An 18,209-nucleotide genomic window follows, 5' to 3' on the forward strand; every position below is an offset into this window, starting at 1 on the left:
TGCAGCAGTGGTCAGTATCAGGAATAACTAGATGTGCAATCACCATGATGAAAGAGCAACTTTCATCCTGCATTAAATTAGGAAACATTTGTATTTTCAAATGTGACTTTAGATGTACGGGGTAAAGTCATTAGAGTTAAGATGGAAGCAGTTGTTTTACTAAATTTCAAAATGGAGACCTGAATCGAGCCACTTGCAGGAAAACAGACCTAATTAATTAACAGACCTTGTAATTAAGACGAAGAGGGATTATCAGTGGGTAAAAAATTCAAATGTGCATTGTTTAAGGCTTGGTAGAAGTGAAACTCTGCGATGAGTGTTAACTCATTCATTAGTGTACTATGCAAGTCCTTTGTATAACATCTTTGTTCTTGGGTGATGGTATCTGTTTTTGGAGACCAAGAGAATTGGATAAGAGCTGAGAGATTGACTTATAATCTTTAGTCCAATTCAGTTTTCTTTTGAATCTAGCAATATCCCAGCATCCATGTACAGATAGCAAGTCAGAAAGTCGTCTTATTTCTCCAGGTTTTAAGTCTTATAATTACCAAATAGTGCAAGAAATAAGTTCTAAAAATATTCTGAAGGGTTATTGTCTGATTTTATCATTATTTTCTGAATATTTATATCATCAGTATTTTACTATGGTTTTCTGTTTCTGTGTAATCATCCTACCTATAAATAAATCTGACCACTAGTTTTAGCCTGAATGTAATGATCCAACTGTGGTTATTTACCACTTTTTGGAAGAGACAGGAGAGCAGCCTGGGGGATATACCTCATGGTCAGTAGTGCACTGTGCCATAATAAATTAGTCCCTTGTCATGTTGCCTCAATACAGCATGCAGAAAAGCACAGATTTCGTTTCATAGGGTACTCAGTCTCCTTATGAAAACTGTGAAAAGATCCAGCTCTTCTTCAAATAGTGCCATGGGATCTTCAACACCCATCTGAACAGGCAGACAGAAGTTTGGTTTACCATCTCATACGAAGGAGAGCACCTCTGACAATGTAGCACTCCCTCAGGGCTGCACTTGAATGTCAGCCTAGATTTTGTGCTCAAGCCTCTGGAGTGGGACTTGAACCCACGATCGTCTGATCTTGTGGTGGATTAAATGGCTGCTTCCAGAACAGCATTCACTGCGCTTCAAAGTGATTCATTGTGTGTGGGGAGCGCTATGAGACATTTTTTGAACAAGGTGCAATATAATCACAAGTCTCTCTTTCGATCAGCACCAAAATGGTGTTTGCCAGAAACACCTCATGATGATTTACACAGACATAAAAGGATATCTGCGGCAATTTTACTGAGCGTGGGTAACTGCACATGTGCTGTTACTCATGTTCCACGGGTTCACATCACCAAATAGCATTAATTGTGACATGAAACAAAATGGAACCTACAAGAACCAAACCTGCTCCCTCTTCTTGAGGTAAGCTTCTAAGTTGCAGCCTGAGAGCTACTGAAAGTCGCCAGAGATAGGTAGCTGAGGTTGCAGCAACTTGACATCTTCGACCCTCGGCTGGGAATCCAATGCCCGAGCTGCGTGACAGCGACGCGGTGTGACAGTGACAAAGTGTCAAAGACGACTCAAGTTCACAAGTTAGACTCGAATCAAAAGGGAGCTACCACCATTAATGCAGAAGGTGGATGGCTCCCTTCTGCATTAATGGACTATTTGCTGGACCCTTGTGAGATACCAATTAATACCAACCATATCACTAACGCAGCCTGTCTCCTCTCCTCTAGTGTGATGGGCGTACAGTTTACACAGAGTAGATTTACACCCATGGGCTATTCAGTACCAGATAGGGGAAAATGTCTAGTTCCCTTTTACCCACTGTGTACTGTACAAGTACAGGAGCCGACAATGAGCCATATACAAGTGAATTCCTTTCTCTTTCTCAGTCTTTTTTTACTAATGAACAATGTGAGGGATAGGGGTAGGATCCAAACAGACAGGTGAAAGGGAACTGATGAAATTGAGGTGCGGGAAGAAACCTTAAGAATTTTTTTTTTAGTCAGTTTCATTACGTTCATAGAGGTTAAACTTTTGCAATAGAAATCAGCCTCTTTACAAACAGAGTTAATGTTTAAAATATTCCTGCTGATGCTACAACAATCCCTGATGTTAGGGTGTGTGTTATCTACCATGACTATATTTATCCTGATGACCTCATTGCAGTTGGGTAGTGCAAAGGTCAGTTTTACACAATAATATCCAGAAATTTTGAAAAGTGTGTCACTAGTGAGTTATCACTCCCTGATTTTTATCGTTTCCGACTCCCCACCCTGTTTGCAGGGATACCTCTCGACTCCTGTTTGAATTCCGATATTGCAGTCTGTAATTGCTGAAAGGAGTTTCAGTAATAAAAGAAAGAATTTGCATTTATATCAATCCTTTCACAACCTCAGGACGTCCCAAAGCGCTTTACAGCCAATAAAGTACTTTTTGGAAGTGTAGTCACTTTTGTAATGTTGGAAACATGGCGGTCAATTTGCGCACAGCAAGATCCCACAATCAGCAATGGAATGAATGACCTGATCATCTGTTTAGTGATGTTGGTTGAGGGATCAATATTGGTCAGGACACCAGGGAGAACTCCCATGCTCTTCTTCAAATAGTGCCATGGGATCTTTCACGTCCACCTGAGAGGGCCGACGGGGCCTTGGTTTAACGTCTCATCCGAACGATGGCACCTCCGACAGTGCAGCACTCCCTCAGTATTGCACTGGGAGTGCTAGCCTAGATTATGTACTCAAGCCCCTGGAGTGGGGCTTGAACCCATGACCTTCTGATTCAGAGGCGAGTGTGCTGCAGTTAACAATCACGGGAGTGATGACAGTCCCAGGTCGGCAGAATTAGCAGAAGTGCCAGTCCCACAGAAAATCGACAACCCTCTCCACCCCAAGCGCCAACCCGAATTGAAGCCATTTTTTAATAAAAATGAACAGCTTTTTTGCTTGCCCAGCGAGGTGAAGGAATGAAACTCCTCCCATTCAAGGACACTTCAACATCAAGCACGCCCAGGTCAGGTGCAGCACGGCCAGATGCAGAGTAATGTTCCCTCTACACTGCCCCAACCACGTGCCTCTGCCCCCAATCTCAGCCCCGCTCCCCTCCCTCCCCCCAGTGCCCCAATTTCCCCCACCAGCCATCCTCACACCCCTCCGCGTGACATCACCAGTCGGTGCCGATTTGCACCCTTTTCGCTCGTGGTATGATGCCACGACTGTGCCCCATTCTTCTGGTGACTGAGGTAGGCAGGTGACCCACTCTTTGGCTTTGCCAATGAGGTTCCGTGACCACATATAGATGGACGAGTCTGCCTTTCGGCTGGTTTTAGGACTTTTTCGACAATGTTTCCTAGATTTCACTGGTTGATGTTTCAGGTCATTTCTGTTCACTTTTCGAACAAAGAAAATCCAATGCAGTGTTCTTCTGTTCAAATTGAGAAGGCTGGGTGATGGGCTCGGCAGGGGTTTGATAGGGTAGAGGTACAGCAATGTTTCTGCTTGTGGGGGGAGTCCAAAACTAGGGGTCATAAATATAAGATTGTCACTGATAAATCCAATCAGGAGAAACTTCTGAGGAAGATGAGGTCCTGTCAAGGAATGAGTTAGAGTAGGAGACGGTGCTATGAGTCTTAAATTTCAAGAAAACAGCTAGAAATTTCTTTGACCAGAAAAAAAAGAGAACGTGGCTGATTGCCATGGAAACCAGCGATCGGTAACTTGGTTTCAGCCGAGAGCAGTTGCTCTGTTTGCCTCATTTCTGGCTTTTGGTGGACAGCAGGTTCAGCTGGGAAATGAGCAGCAGCCACAGATCTGGTCGAGAAGGGGCCCATTCCCTTGGATGAACAACCTATTTCCTATCTACAGGCCAGATTGTCTGGCTCTGTTTCAGAGAGTTGCAGGGGGCCCACAGTTCCACGGAACACAGAACTCCTTGTGAGTGCTCCTTGCGCATTCAGGATGCCATAATGACCAACAGGAACTTGGTGCCACAATAGATATGGTATCGTCTTCATCGCATTGTACAGTGTGAGGGAAGCCACGCTACACTTTTAGAAACATCTTTCTCTTAGCGTTGACTTGTGGCTGGAGTCTGATTCCATGGGATCCAGGAATGCTCCATCGCCTCACGAAAGTGCCCATTCTTCATGTGCGAGCCGAGACGGTGAGTGTTAGCCGGCTATTCAACTGGGGGAAACAATCACAGCGAGATTGTGCCTGACCCAATATCAGCTTGGCTCAGTGGGTAGCACTCTTGTCTCTGAGTCAGCAGGTTGTGGGTTCAAGCCCCACTCTAGTAGACCTGAGCATGTAATCTAGGCTGATATTCCTGAGTGCAGTACTGAGGGAGTGCTGCACTCTCTGAGGTACCGTCTCTTCAATAAAACATTAAACCAAGGCCCCATCTGCCTGTTCCAATGCTTCAAGTTGATGTTAAAGATCCCAGGATACTATTTCAGAGAGAAGCACCAAGTTCCTGGGGTCTCCTGATAAACATTCCTCCCTCAATCAACACCACCAGAAAAAGAGATCACATTAACAGGTCATTTATCTTCTTGCTGGCTGTGGGATCTTGCTATGCTGCTATGTTTGCCTGTACAACAATATTGACTGGATTTCAAAAGTAATTCATTGGCTGTGAAGCACTTTGGGACATCCTGAGAATGTGATGAGGTTTTTATATATCTGAAAGCTCTCTCTTATCCTCACCCATTGCCCACATATACACACTCTCCAGCTGGAAACATTAATTAATGATCAGCTTTCTCTAGCCTAGAGGTGCTGAGGTCAATTGAAACACTCGATCTGCTGCCCCGACTCAGATCAACAAACTCAACACTGGCTGGGGAACACCTCGCACACCCGCCACCTCCACCACCTAGAAGGACAACGGGCATCAGGCGCATGGGAACACCATCACCTCCAAATTAACTTCTAAGTCGCACACACCATCCCGACTTGGACAAATATCGGCCGCTCCTTCATCGTCGGTGGGTCAAAATCCTGGAACTCCCTTCCTAACAGCACTGTGGGAGAACCTTCACCACACGGACTGCAGCGGTTCAAGAAGAAGGCCCACCACCACCTTCTCAAGGGGCAACTAGCGGATGGGCAATAAATGCCGGCCTTGCCAGCGATGCCCACCTCCCTCAGAATTCATTTTAAAAAGGTATCAAAGCTGGAACTGAAAGGTTCAGTGTTTCACCAGGCGATGTTTTTTTCACGTTAGAAAGACCGGCCAGGTAATGACGACGATGTTATCGCATCCCAGGTAACATTGTTTGTTAATGGGGTGATAGCAGATAACTAGTCCATTGAGTTAAAAACTATTTTGGCTCTTCACCCCCACCCCCCCCCACTGCAGATGACCTGGTTGTAAAATATGACCCGAGAGAGGGACAATTTTCAGTTATGTCCCCAAAACAATCTCTGCCACACAATAGGAGGAAAACTATTCCCAGCCCCACCTCTCCCTCCATCGCCTCACGAAAGTGCCCATTCTTCATGTGCGAGCCGAGACGGTGAGTGTTAGCCGGCTATTCAACTGGGGGAACAATCACAGCGAGATTGTGCCTGACCCAATATCAGCTTGGCTCAGTGGGTAGCACTCTTGTCTCTGAGACAGCAGGTTGTGGGTTCAAGCCCCACTCTAGTAGACCTGAGCATGTAATCTAGGCTGATATTCCTGAGTGCAGTACTGAGGGAGTGCTGCACTCTCTGAGGTACCGTCTCTTCAATAAAACATTAAACCGAGGCCCCATCTGCCTGTTCCATGCTGTTGATCGGACACCATAGGTCTCATTAGTTAAAAAACAAACGCTATGCAATGGAGAGGGTTAACATCAGTAAATAGTTTGTTAAAACATAAACTTACATAAATCCGCCAAGAGGCCTGCCTTCGGTCACTTGAATAAAACCCACAAACACGGTAAAACTTCAACAAAATGAAAATCCCAAGCGTTTCGTTTGCAGGTCCCAGTGAACAGTCTCCCTCTGTGTGTATGTGTGTGTATATGGTGCAAGTATTTCTTTTACTTTTCGAGTTATGCTCATGTGAAGGGTGTGGATCTAAATCACTGACCTCATGACTCAAGACAGTAACACATTGCCATGGACACGCCTCATCCAGCTATTGTATCTGTCATTCCTCTCTCCTTTAAAATCCAACGGCTCCACATTCCAACACTGCAATTTTTTTTGGAGAAGAGGTGCTCTGCCCTCTTGTCAGTCAACTGGATTTTAGGAATCAAACACTGCGCAAGTTATAAATCCAACCAAGCTTGACTGCAGGTTTATTATTAACCGACAGGCTCTGGGAGCAAATCTGCGAAGGACTTCTTGTCCTTCTTAAAGTGTAGGCCAGGGGTTTCCTTTATTTATTTCTAAACAAAATCTTGTTACTGGGCAGCTGACGGCAACACCTTGTGACCAGACGCTATTTGCAGCATGCTGGGAAAGGCTAATTCAACCTTGTAATTGCTGCTACTAAAGTTTTCTGAGGCGACCTTTTGCAACTCACGTGCCAAGTAGTAAAATTTAAACTCAAACACTGGGGCAGCAAAGGACTTTGTCTGAGCACATTGGTGAAATGTGTGGTCGATCAGGACACTTCAGTTTGAATCTCCTTAGCTCTGTGCTTCTCTTCTATGCCCCTCTCTCTCCTCCCCCACCCCCCCCTCCACATGCACCCTTCAGTAGAAAGGTCAGCCCCCCCCCCTCTCCCCACTTCCTAGTACCCCCAATGAACCAGCTATGGATCAGTGGGTAGCTCACTCACCTCCAAGTCAGAAGGTTGTGGGTTCAATTCCCACCCCAGAGCACAAAACCTAGGTTGACGCTCTTGGTGCGGTATTGTCGGAGGTGCTGTCTTTCGGATGAGATGTTAAACCGAGGCCCAGTCTGCCCTCTCAGGTCGATATAAAAGATTCCATGGCACTATTTCGAGGACAAGCAGGGGAGTTCTCCCCAGAGTCCTAGCCAATATTTATCCCTCAACCAACACTGCTAAAAACAGATTATCTGGTCATTATCACGTTGCTGTTTGTGGGAGCTTGCTGTGCACAAATTGGCTGCTGCATTTCCTACATTACAACAGTGACTACACTTCAAAAGTACTCAATTGGCGCTTTTGGACATTGTGAAAGGCGCTATATAAATGCAAGTTCTTTCCTTTTGGCTATACACGTGGTCTCAGTGACAGGATCAGTCAATTCTGTTACTCTCTGACAAGATTTATTCCTCCCTTTCGTAGAGCATCTAATTTCTCTGCCCACCTCCCCCACTCGTCAGTGACTGAAGCTGGTGCCTGGTTCCACGGGCACAGCTCTTGCCCAAATGGCTGCTCACGCCAAACCAAGGCTTCCCAGCGCATACCGTCAGACATTGGCCTTCGGCCTGGGATCTGTGGCTCAGGTGGTGCGTTTGCCCACTGAGTCACCGTGAGTGTCTGATTCGTTTCCAGTCCGGCACTCGAAGGGTTACCGTGTCAGTCAAATATAACCTTGCACAGGTAGCCCGTGTGTTTACAGTAACCAGGAGCACTGGACAGCGGGTGTGGCCTTATGGCTGCAAATGCACACAAGAAGGGAATGAGGAGTCAGGTGTAGCTAAGAGCTGGCATTCCCTTGTCGTAACCTCACCTGGGGCGGGAGGGGGAGTCCCTTTAGGAAGATACAATACCTCGAACGGACTGCAACATAAAAGTTGTCGTTGCCAATCCCTGGACAGTGTCTCACCCTCATCGCTCCTTCCAATTTTATCCCATCCCCCTCTCCTCAAGCTGCTGGTTATGGTTCCACCAATCCCAACTCTGCCCTGGCATCAACATGTACTATATTTTTGTTTTTTTTCCCCTTAAAGTCCTTAGCAACGCTGGTCGCCAGGGGCTGCCCGTACTGGCAGACGAAGCAAAGAGAAGGATTGAAACAATTTTGTTCTGCCCCTCAGTGCTGCTAACAATGTGACACGGTGCTGCAGCAAAATACTTCCCCCCCCCCCACCCCCCTACACACCTTGCTCAGGTGGGCGTCTCAGTTAACAAGATTTGTCCCTCCCTTTCTTGGAGCTAAGAGCCCAAAATATTTTGACGATCCAAGCCCTGAGGTTTTCAGATAGGGCTGTGGCCCGAGGCAAGGGATGGGCAGAAGTTTCATTTCATCCCAGAATCAACCCCCCACCCCCACCCCCCCCACCCTCACTAAAGTCTTTGCTGGAATCTCTGAGCCTGGAACTCTAACCCTGATTCCACACTACCCTTACCTCAGTCAGGTTTTGGAATTGGGAAATTTTGTTATTGGCCTAATGGCTAATGGCAGTGCCAGGCCTTACAGGTCAGAAGGTTCAAAGTTTGATTATCAATCAGGGCAGCAAGTTAGAATCACAGAATCTCACAGCACAGAAGGAGGCCATTCGGCCCATTGTGCCTGTGCCGGCTCTTTGAAAGAGCTGTCTAATTAGTCCCACTCCTCTGGTCTTTCCCCATAGCCCTGCAAATTTTTCCATTTCGAGGATATATCCAATTACCTTTTGAAAGTTACTATTGAATCGCCTTCCCTTTCAGGCAGCGCATTCCAGATCATAACAGCTCGCTGCATAAAAAAAATTCTCCTCATCTCCCCTCTGGTTCTTTGCCAATTATTTTAAATCTGTATCCTCTGGTTGCTGACACTTCAACCACTGGAAACAGTTTCCTACTGGAAAAGGTCCAATATTGGTGCATGTGGTGAATGTTTACATGCCTTCCGTACGTGCATGATTACAGAGGGTGTAACCATCACCGGCATCTCCACATACAGAGGGTGTAGGTCGGAGAACTGGGTGTGAAATTCTTTGCGCATGAGGTATCAAGATTCACCGACTTTACTTGAAGGGTGTGAGGTTCAGAAATATTTGTTACTGTGCGCAAAGCAGAGGGAGGTGGACAATGAGTCAGTCCGCGAGAGAGAGAGATAGAAGAGTGCTCGGTAGAAACAGTCCGAGAAACAGACAGAGATGGAGGTAGAGAGACCGATAAAAGAGAGAGAGTGACAAAGATTTACAAGGATGATACCAGAACTGTGAGGTTATACCTATCGGGGAAGACTGAACAGGCTGGAGCTGTTTTCTCTAGAAAAGAGAAGGCTGAGGAGTGACCTGATAGAGGTCTTTAAAATTATGAAGGGGTTTGATAGGTAGACGTAGAAAAGATGTTTCCACTTGTGGGGGAGACCAAAACTAGGGGTCATAAATATAAGATAGTCACCAATAAATCCAATAGGGAATCCAGGAGAATCTTTTTTACCCAGAGAACGGTTAGAATGTGGAACTTGCTACCACAAGGAGTGGTTGAGGTGAATAGCATAAATGCATTTATAGGGAAGCTAGATAAGTACATGGGGGAGGAAGGATATACTGATAAGATTAGATGAAGTAGGGAGGGAGGAGGCTCATCTGGAGCATAAACACTGGCATAGATCTGTTGGGCCAAATAGTCTGTTTCTGCACTGTAGACTCGATGTAAAAAAGGGACAGGGACAGAGATAGAGGTCTCCTGCCCTGCCTCTCATCTTCCACCCTCTACAAACTTGAGTTCATCCAAAACTCTACTGCCTGTATCCTAATTCATCTCAAACAGTTGAAAATTAATTATTTGAATGAGCTGAGAAGTGATGTTTTTTGATTGCTGTGATTTCCTGCGCAGTGGGATCCAGTTCTAGAGTTGGACAGGTCTCTTGATGATCAATACAAGCAACCTCCACTGGGACAGATTCATTCCAAAGGGGTGGCGGGAGGGAGGGGAGGGGAGGGGGGTTGCCGAACGCCCCAGACGTGACTGAGAGATCCCACTCCTCCCTCATCTGCCCCAGGACACAGATGCTGATCAATTGGAGCCTCCGATGCTCCGAGTTAGAGATGTCTGGCCGCTGGCTGCCTAATGCAACTGGGAATCGGCAGCAAATCTGAGATTCTCTGAGTCGTTTTAAGTTTTGGCGATAGTGAAAAAGTGGACAATGTCGAATCGGCTACCCGTTCTACACCTCTCTCCCCATTTTGCCGTCTATTGACTTCAAAAGAAAGAAAGAAAGAACTTGGATTCCTATAGCGCCTTTCACGACCTCAGGATGTCCCGAAGTGCTTTACGGCCAATGAAGTACCTTTTTGAAGTGTAGTCACTGTTGTAATATAGGAAATACAGCAGCCAATTTGCAACCCAAAACCTTCTGACTCATAGGCAAAATTGCTACCGCTGAGCCATGGCCAAGAATGGAAAGGAAATCGGGCCTGGTGTATAATGGACGGCTAATTGGATATCGCCCATTTTACACCATCGTCCCAGGTTGAAATGACCCCTTCCGAGTGAGCGATGGCTCCTAAGAAGGTCGTAGCTAAGATTCCCACCATTTTTTTTTGTAACTGATTGCAATTCCCAGTTCCCAAAGGTCCACACAGTAGGGGCAAAGCACAAGAGTGAAAGTCGCAACTGTCGCAAATTTTTTAAAAAGTGTCAGGGAAAGGTTCGATGGTTTCGGAGAAAATATCGACGGAGGAAGCTGGCGGTTATGGATTGTGAAGCTGGCAGAGCAGGTGGGGGAGGGGCTGGAGGAATTCTCTACCAAGGTTAGGGCAGCCGAGTTAGAAATATTTACAGGGTGTGTCGGTCAGAATTTGAGGCATGAGTTTACATTGTGCAAAGATCCCTACCAGAGTCAGCAATTATAATGCTGGGATCTATTAATAGGTGAGGCGCCAATGGTTTTCTGATATGAAAATCTACCAGTCAACAAATATAAATGACCCTTTATTTATTTCTTTGGCCTCGGTGAGCGATGACCTCATCCAGCTATTGGAGAAAATGAATGAGGGGGCCTTTTTTCCACTTTGGGTGCCCATTGCAGTATTAAGTGGGCACCCAGGATGAACACAACAGACCCAATAGAGACTAAAGCTCCCTCTGCTGTAAAGGGGCCACATAACCAATTCATTTTCAATGGGTTTATGCCTTTGCTAAAATAGCAGAGAGTGGAATTTCAGTCAAACTGTAAACCAATTCCAAGGCCACTGATCCTTTTTTTTTGTGCTGTCACTTTTTTGCCCTTTATTTGCCCCTCTTGGCAAAGGTATATTCTCAAGATCCCCCACCATCCATGCTCCCTTCCTCAATTCTTACCTCTGTGGGATTCCGATATTCAGCTGCACGGAGGCCCTGGGTTTGATTTTCTTTCTGGGCGTGCTCAGCGTGCCTCTGCACAGATTGTTTCACTCTAAAGGGGTGGGTAATGGAGAGGTTGCTTGCCCAGTGCTGACGTCATGGACCCTGACAGGTAGCAGGTAAGCGGTGGCCAAGCAGGTTAGGCCAGTTTCTCCAGGAGTCGGCCTGTCGCGGCATCATTCCAGGCACCCAGTTATCTTTAACCCTGTAAGGGAAGAGCTGGTTGTGGAGCCAGAGCAACACAAGGCACTTTGTCAATTGCCAAGCTGCAAAAATGAAACCAGAGACATCCCCTTATGAGCCAAGTGACACTGTAGCACCGTTGATCTCACATGAACCAGCCGTGGCTCAGTGGGTCGCATTCTTGCCTCTGAGTTAGAAGGTTGTGGGTTCAAGTCCCACTCCAGAAACTTGAGCACAAAATCTAGGCTGACACTCCCAGTGCTGCACTGTCAGATGAGTGCACTGTCAAAATCCACTGCTGCCCTATACAGCACCTGCTACTTGATACAAGATCTACTATTTCCTGTAATATACAGTATCTGTTCCCAAGTATCCATTATTTCAATATACATAAAAAGCATCCAAGTTCCTTAATTAGATTCTAGATTGTAACCCATACAGAGTGAGTCACGACATTCCATTTCAAAATGCATTGAAAGTTCTTGGTCATCCTTTCTCAATGGGAAAACCCATTATAAAAGTGTCAACTTTTACCTGCAGTACCTGTTATGCCTGTAGGTGGCGCTGTTATGGGGCTTTTTTGATGTTAAATGTCATGTAACGTTAGCAGCTAAAACAACAGCTGTTATATAGTATACTGTGAGCTAATACTAAAAACTACAGGGTGAGTCTGCACAGAATATCACTGTAGACAGTCTAAGTTTTTGAGTTGGCTTAGCCAGCAGCCATTTTGACAAAGGTAAGTAAAGGAGGTAACTTCTAAAGTTTCTAACTAAATGTGAAACGTTTTGTAAATTTCTTGGCTCCTTACAGCTTTACTTAATTGTCTGTCGCATCACCCCACTGTTTGTCTTTTCATCGCCATGTCCGACTTTGAGTCCCCCCACAATTATTCCGGGCTCCCACAAGCCTCTCTGAGCCTTCTGCTAAGTTGTGACTTAGCCGCGATGCCCCCCACAGTCTGATAGCCTGCCGGCACTCATTGTCTAGGCTGACAGATAGATAATGGCCGCTTGAAAAACAACAAGGAAGAAAGAATGAAAAAGAATTTGCGTTTACACAGCACCTTATCACATCCTCAAGTCGTCCCAAAGCACTTGACAACCAACATACTTTCGAAGTGCAGTCGCTGTAGGAAAACGCAATTGTCAATTTGCGCACAGCAAGATCCCACAAACAGCAATGAGATAAATAGCCAGGTAATCAGTTTTTGCTGGTGTAGGTTGAGGGATGAATGTTGGCCAGGAAACCGGGATATCTTCTGTTCGAATAGTGTCACGACATCTTGTACATCCCTGTCAGACGGGGCCTCGGTTTAACATTTCATCTGAAAGACACCAACTCTGGCAGTGCTTCCCTCCCTGGAGTGTCAGCCCCAACAGAGTGGCCGGTGCCCTGGGTACCATTCTCCAGCGAGAGTCAGGAGAGAATGAGGGGAGAAATTGCATGTGAGGGAGAGAAGAGTGACTGACAGGAGCCCATGGTCCACGTACAGATTCATTCCAAGGGATTGGCGGGAGGGAGGGGAGGGGAGGGGGGTTGCCGAACGCCCCAGACGTGACTGAGAGATCCCACTCCTCCCACATCTGCTCCAGGACACAGATGCTGATCAATTGGAGCCTCTGATGCTCCGAGTTAGAGATGTCTGGCCGCTGGCTGCCTAATTGATTGCACTGCATCTTTTCAAATGGTCAATGATTTATGGACCTTTTCTACTTAAAAGCAGGCCATTTGGAAATGATTTCTTCTTATGGATCAGACTTGTGATCAGTCAGCGATAATGGAAAGGGCATTTAATGACCGGAATAAATCCTGATTTAAACATATTTAATTTTCTTAGTAAATCGTTCTTCAAAGCAATGGAACTGGAGGCAGGCTGGATCTGTGAATCTGTTGTAATGTATTCTCCTATAATGGTCACTATTCATTATTACCCTGTCTTCTGTACTGCTTTATATAGCCCTCTGTTATTCATTATATTCTAGCTGATCTCCCGTGACATTGCCCATGATAAGTCAGATGGAGCATTATACCATGTCATGTACAGAGTATTATCCTGCTGCTAAGTATGTCCCTTGACAGCCATACTAATGAGATCTAATTGCTGATGAGATCAATAGGAGGCTGACTCCTCTTATGTAGATTTCAAAGTCAATTAGAGGTTCATTGTTTCTCTGTGGATTGGCGGCTGCTCGTAAATCCATGCTCCTCCCTAAGGATGGAAAAAGCAACAGCAACTAACTTTATATCCTTTTTAATTTAAAAATTGTTTTACATCTGAGAGGCTTGGAGTGTGATGAACTGAAAATTTGTGTGTATGTATGTGGATTTCCCGTGGCACAGAGGAGGCACTGTTTTATAAGGACAGGAGAATTGTAACATTCAAAGTATTATTCTGCTGCTGTGTGCCCCAATACAGCTGCAGGATCTAATTGCTCTCCACTCTTGAAATGAATACTCAGGTTAGATACTAGTCAGACTGGGATTCTCTTTTGGCTAAAAAAAAGTCTAACTGTTATGAAATAAGCACAAGGGACCTTTAAGCCTTGATTTTAACAGATACCTGTATCTGTGCTCCCATATGATACTAGTATCTGTGCTCCCATATGATACTAGTATCTGTGCTCCCGTATGATACTAGTATCTGTGCTCCCATATGATACTAGTATCTGTGCTGCCATATGATACTAGTATCTGTGCTCCCGTATGATACTAGTATCTGTGCTCCCATATGATACTAGTATCTGTGCTCCCGTATGATACTAGTATCTGTGCTGCCATATGATACTAGTATCTGTGCTCCCATATGATACTAGTATCTGTGCTCCCGTATGATACTAGTATCTGTGCTCCCATATGATACTAGTATCTGTGCTCCCGTATGATACTAGTATCTGTGCTGCCATATGATACTAGTATCTGTGCTCCCGTATGATACTAGTATCTGTGCTCTCGTATGATACTAGTACCTGTGCTGCCATATGATACTAGTATCTGTGCTCCCGTATGATACTAGTATCTGTGCTCCCATATGATACTAGTATCTGTGCTCCCATATGATACTAGTATCTGTGCTCCCATATGATACCTGTACCTGTGCTCCCGTATGGTACCTGTACCTGTGCTCCCGTATGGTACCTGTACCTGTGCTCCCGTATGGTACCTGTACCTGTATCTGTACACTGTAGCTGTTGAGGCTGGGGGGTCAATTGAAAATTTCAAAACTGAGATTGATAGATTTTTGTTAGGTAAGGGTATAAGGGTTACGGAACTAAGGCGGGTAAATGAAGTTAAGATACAGATCAGCCATGCTCTAATTGAATGATGGAACTGACTCAAGGGGCTTAATGGCCTCCTCCTGTTCCTATGTTCCTATAAAAGAGGTGAGAAGTACTTTATGGTGCTCAAGATTACCTCAGTCTGATTGCAAAAAAGTTTTAGAAAGACATAAACAGCTGTGAAATGGAAAGAGTGCTAATGTTTATGCATCACAATATAAATAGTTCCTATCCACCTGGAGCCATGTAATCCTTTGGGAGAGGCGAAAATCCTGATTTTTAAAAAAGTCCAAGGCTAATTAGAGGAACGACGATGTGAAAAATTCCTCTCCGATCCCCCATGGTGATCAAAACTAGTTCAGGACATCACATTGACCCTGACTTATATTACTTGGGAGCTGTCTCTTGTATAATGTGATCTCCTCCCCAACCAGGAACCAGTCCAGCTCCCTTTTGAAAGTGTACAGTCAATCGGCACTCATAGGAAAAAATATCTAATGCTCCATGATCGAGACTTACCTCAATATTTTTTTTTAAAATTTATGTAGGCCGGTTTGCTCTCTAGCTGGTCCCGAAAGGCTGCCATTTCATCAATTTTTACAGCTTGTCAGCTGGCTGTTTATAATAAAGCAGTAATTACGAACACCCTCAGCTAAACCATATGAAAATGTGAAATTAGTCCTCTGATACTCTGCAGTGGGTAGTGAGCTAATTAGTGAATCTTAATTTAAAAAATATGAAATGAAAATGGACCCGGACCAGGAATGGAATGTGTTCGCGAAGCTGGGCTTTGGTTTTTTTCTGTTGCTGGGGAGACGTACTACTGGTGTACGATTAGTGCCAGGCTTAGAATTAGGTCTTCAGATCTTATCACCTACATCCTCAGATCGACAAAGAGCTCTCCCTATTCTCCCTCCCCCCCACTCCCCACCATTCCTCCCTTGCCCACCCCCACCACAGGCGCACGAACGTTAGGATAATTGGGAATTGTTGCGCCTGCTCCCCGGTGGGTTAGTGAGCAAGGGGCACCGCCTGGCACTGAGCACCACCAATCAGGAAGATCCAAGGGTTTCGATTCCTGCTCCGCACCCAGCCAGGGAAAGTTTCCTTTTTTAAAATTTGTTGATGGCTTAAAAAGTTGTTTCTTTCAAAGCCGCATTGGGCAAAGATCAGCCCCTGGGTGGGAAACTAGAGCTTATTCCTCCCTCCAACGTAGAAAGCCGAGAAACACAGTTTGGTGGGGTGGGGTGGTCTCTCACATCCCACTTGAACATTTGTAACATCATCACTCTATTAACTCTGTGGAAGTCAGCAACTAACTTCATAGAAGCCGTGTTTGCCCCGCAGCTCCCAACTGGAATAGAGCACCATAAAACCAACTTAGCTCGTGCTTTACTAGCACTGTTCGCTGCCCATTTACCTTCAAGTCACCTTTTCTATTTTTAATTAACTTAGAATCATACAGCACAGAAGGAGGCCATTCGGCCCATCGTGCCTGTGCCGGCTCTTTGAAAGAGCTGCCCACTTAGTCCCGCTCCCCACAGCCCTGCAATTTTCTCCCCTTCAAGAATTTATCCAATTCCCTTTTGAAAGTTATTATTAAATCTGCTTCCTCCGCCCTTTCAGGCAGCGCATTCCAGATCATAACAACTCGCTGCGTTTAAAAAAAAATTTTCTCCTCCTCTCCCCTCTGGTTCTTTTGCCAATCATCTTAAATCTGCGTCCTCTGGTTACCGACCCTCCTGCCACTGGAAACAGTTTCTTCTTATTTACTCTATCAAAACCCTTCATAATTTTGAACACCTCTAATGGTGACAGGAATAAATACAAAATCTGAGTTGACACCAACGTTTGAGTTTAAGATGTCAGCTGTGGCTCAGTGGGTAGTGCTCTCGCCTCTGAGTCAAGACTATCATGGGTTCAAGTCCCACTCCAGAGGCTTCATACATAATTAAAAGCAAAACACTGCAGATGCTGGAAATCTGAAATAAAAACAGAAAATGCTGGAAACACTCAGCAGGTCAGGCAGCATTTGTGGAGAAACAAACAGAGTTAATGTTTCAGGTCAATGACCCTTATGTCTGATGTGAATTGTTAACTCTGTTTCTTTCTCCACAGATGCTGCCTGACTTGCTGAGTATTTTCTGTTGGCTTCATGCATAATCCAGGCTGATACTTCAGTGCAGCACCGAGGGAGTGCTGCACTGTCGGAGGTGCCGCCTTTCGGATGAGGCATTAAACCATCTGCCCTTTGGGCTCCAGTTTACCCAATAGATTTTTCTCCCACTCTTTCACTCCGTCCCCAGCCACTGCCCAAACTGATAGTTGGTCGGTGTTATTCGATTGCCCGGGGCCAGTGCCAACTCTTCTTAGGCACTGGCGCCCATTTAGCTGGGCAGCAGGAGACGGACTTGCTGCATTTGCAGTGCTAAAATAATGCCCCTCTTGTCCCAGTGGCACATCTATGGACCCGTGTGAAAACCCTATGATTCTGCCATTGGTGAAACAGAGCCTGGTTTAGCAGTGTAAGTTGGGGAGTCAGCACATGGTCACCAGTATCCCACAATCCAAACTCAATGAGCGTCTCAAGAAAGAAAGTTCATGCATTTATATAACACCTTTTACGGCCTTAGGACATCCCAAAATGCTTTACAGCCAATGAAGTACCGTCACTGTTGTAATGTAGTGGAACGTGGCAGCCAATTTGCACACAGCAAGGCCCCACAAACAGCAATGAAATAATGTGCTGTTGATTGAGGGATAAATATTAGCCAGGACACTTCCCCTTCTTCAGAAAAGTGCCACAGAACCTTTTACGTCCACCTAAGAAGGCAGACAGGGCCTCGGTTTAACATCTCATCGAAAGACAGCAGCTCCAACAGTGCAGCACTCCCTCAGTATTGCACTGGCAGCATCAGCCTGTGCTCAAGTCTCTGGAGTGGGGTTTGAACCCACAATCTTCTAACTCAGAGGCAAGAGTTCTACCATTGAGCTAAGGCTGACACCTGGTAAAGGCATTGGTAAGTCCCACAGGTGTGTTCCTGGGTCCTGAGGTGATTACCTCACACTTTTGCTCTTCTCTCTGTTCTCGCCCTTTTTGTTTACTTCAGAACCCTCCACCTCCTTCCACCCTTCAGTCTAGCCTTCCCCCCAAAAACCTTTAGGATTTTAAAACCCAAAGCTTGTGGTTACTGGATCGCCATTTCTTGATTTATCTCGTCCTCTCTCCTCACTCTTTTCGACCTGCACCGTTGGCCTTTGAACCTTCAACTCAGTTTCTCAAGAGGTGGCAGCCAGACAGTTCACTCGAAGGTCTCGTGAGGCAGCTGTTGGAAGAGGTTAAGAAGAGGAACTGGGAGGGATGGGGGAAGCAGTGGTTCAACATTGGAACTTCTCCTTGTGGAAATGCATAAAGGGATACTTGACCATATTAACTGACTAGCTAATTCACTTAAACTCACATAATAAAGTTTCTCACGAAAACACATAGAAGCACAATTGTGTAATTACTTTGAGTTTCTCATGCTGATAGCTGTCCTCCCTT

At 45.5% G+C, this 18,209-nt stretch overlaps 1 protein-coding gene across 3 annotated transcripts in view; it reads right to left on the reverse strand.

Annotated features, from left to right (window-relative positions):
- The window catches only part of LOC137305611 (epidermal growth factor receptor kinase substrate 8-like protein 1), a 59,669-nt gene extending 48,436 nt beyond the window's left edge, over window positions 1-11,233 (reverse strand). The window contains exon 1 of one of the 3 annotated variants that reach the window (XM_067974474.1): window positions 11,163-11,233. Coding sequence is in view for 1 of the 3 variants with exons in the window: in XM_067974472.1 (XP_067830573.1) it covers window positions 6,099-6,103 (5 nt within the window). In the remaining 2 variants the exon portion in view is untranslated. Of the gene's footprint in view, window positions 1-5,891; window positions 6,062-6,098; window positions 6,239-11,162 lie in introns of those variants that run through there. The other 2 variants (XM_067974472.1, XM_067974473.1) reach the window with 2 other exon arrangements.
- Between the last annotated feature and the right edge of the window lie 6,976 nt (window positions 11,234-18,209).

Source organism: Heptranchias perlo, chromosome 40 (genome assembly GCF_035084215.1).
Source record: "Heptranchias perlo isolate sHepPer1 chromosome 40, sHepPer1.hap1, whole genome shotgun sequence".
In the NCBI taxonomy this organism is placed as follows: domain Eukaryota; kingdom Metazoa; phylum Chordata; class Chondrichthyes; order Hexanchiformes; family Hexanchidae; genus Heptranchias; species Heptranchias perlo.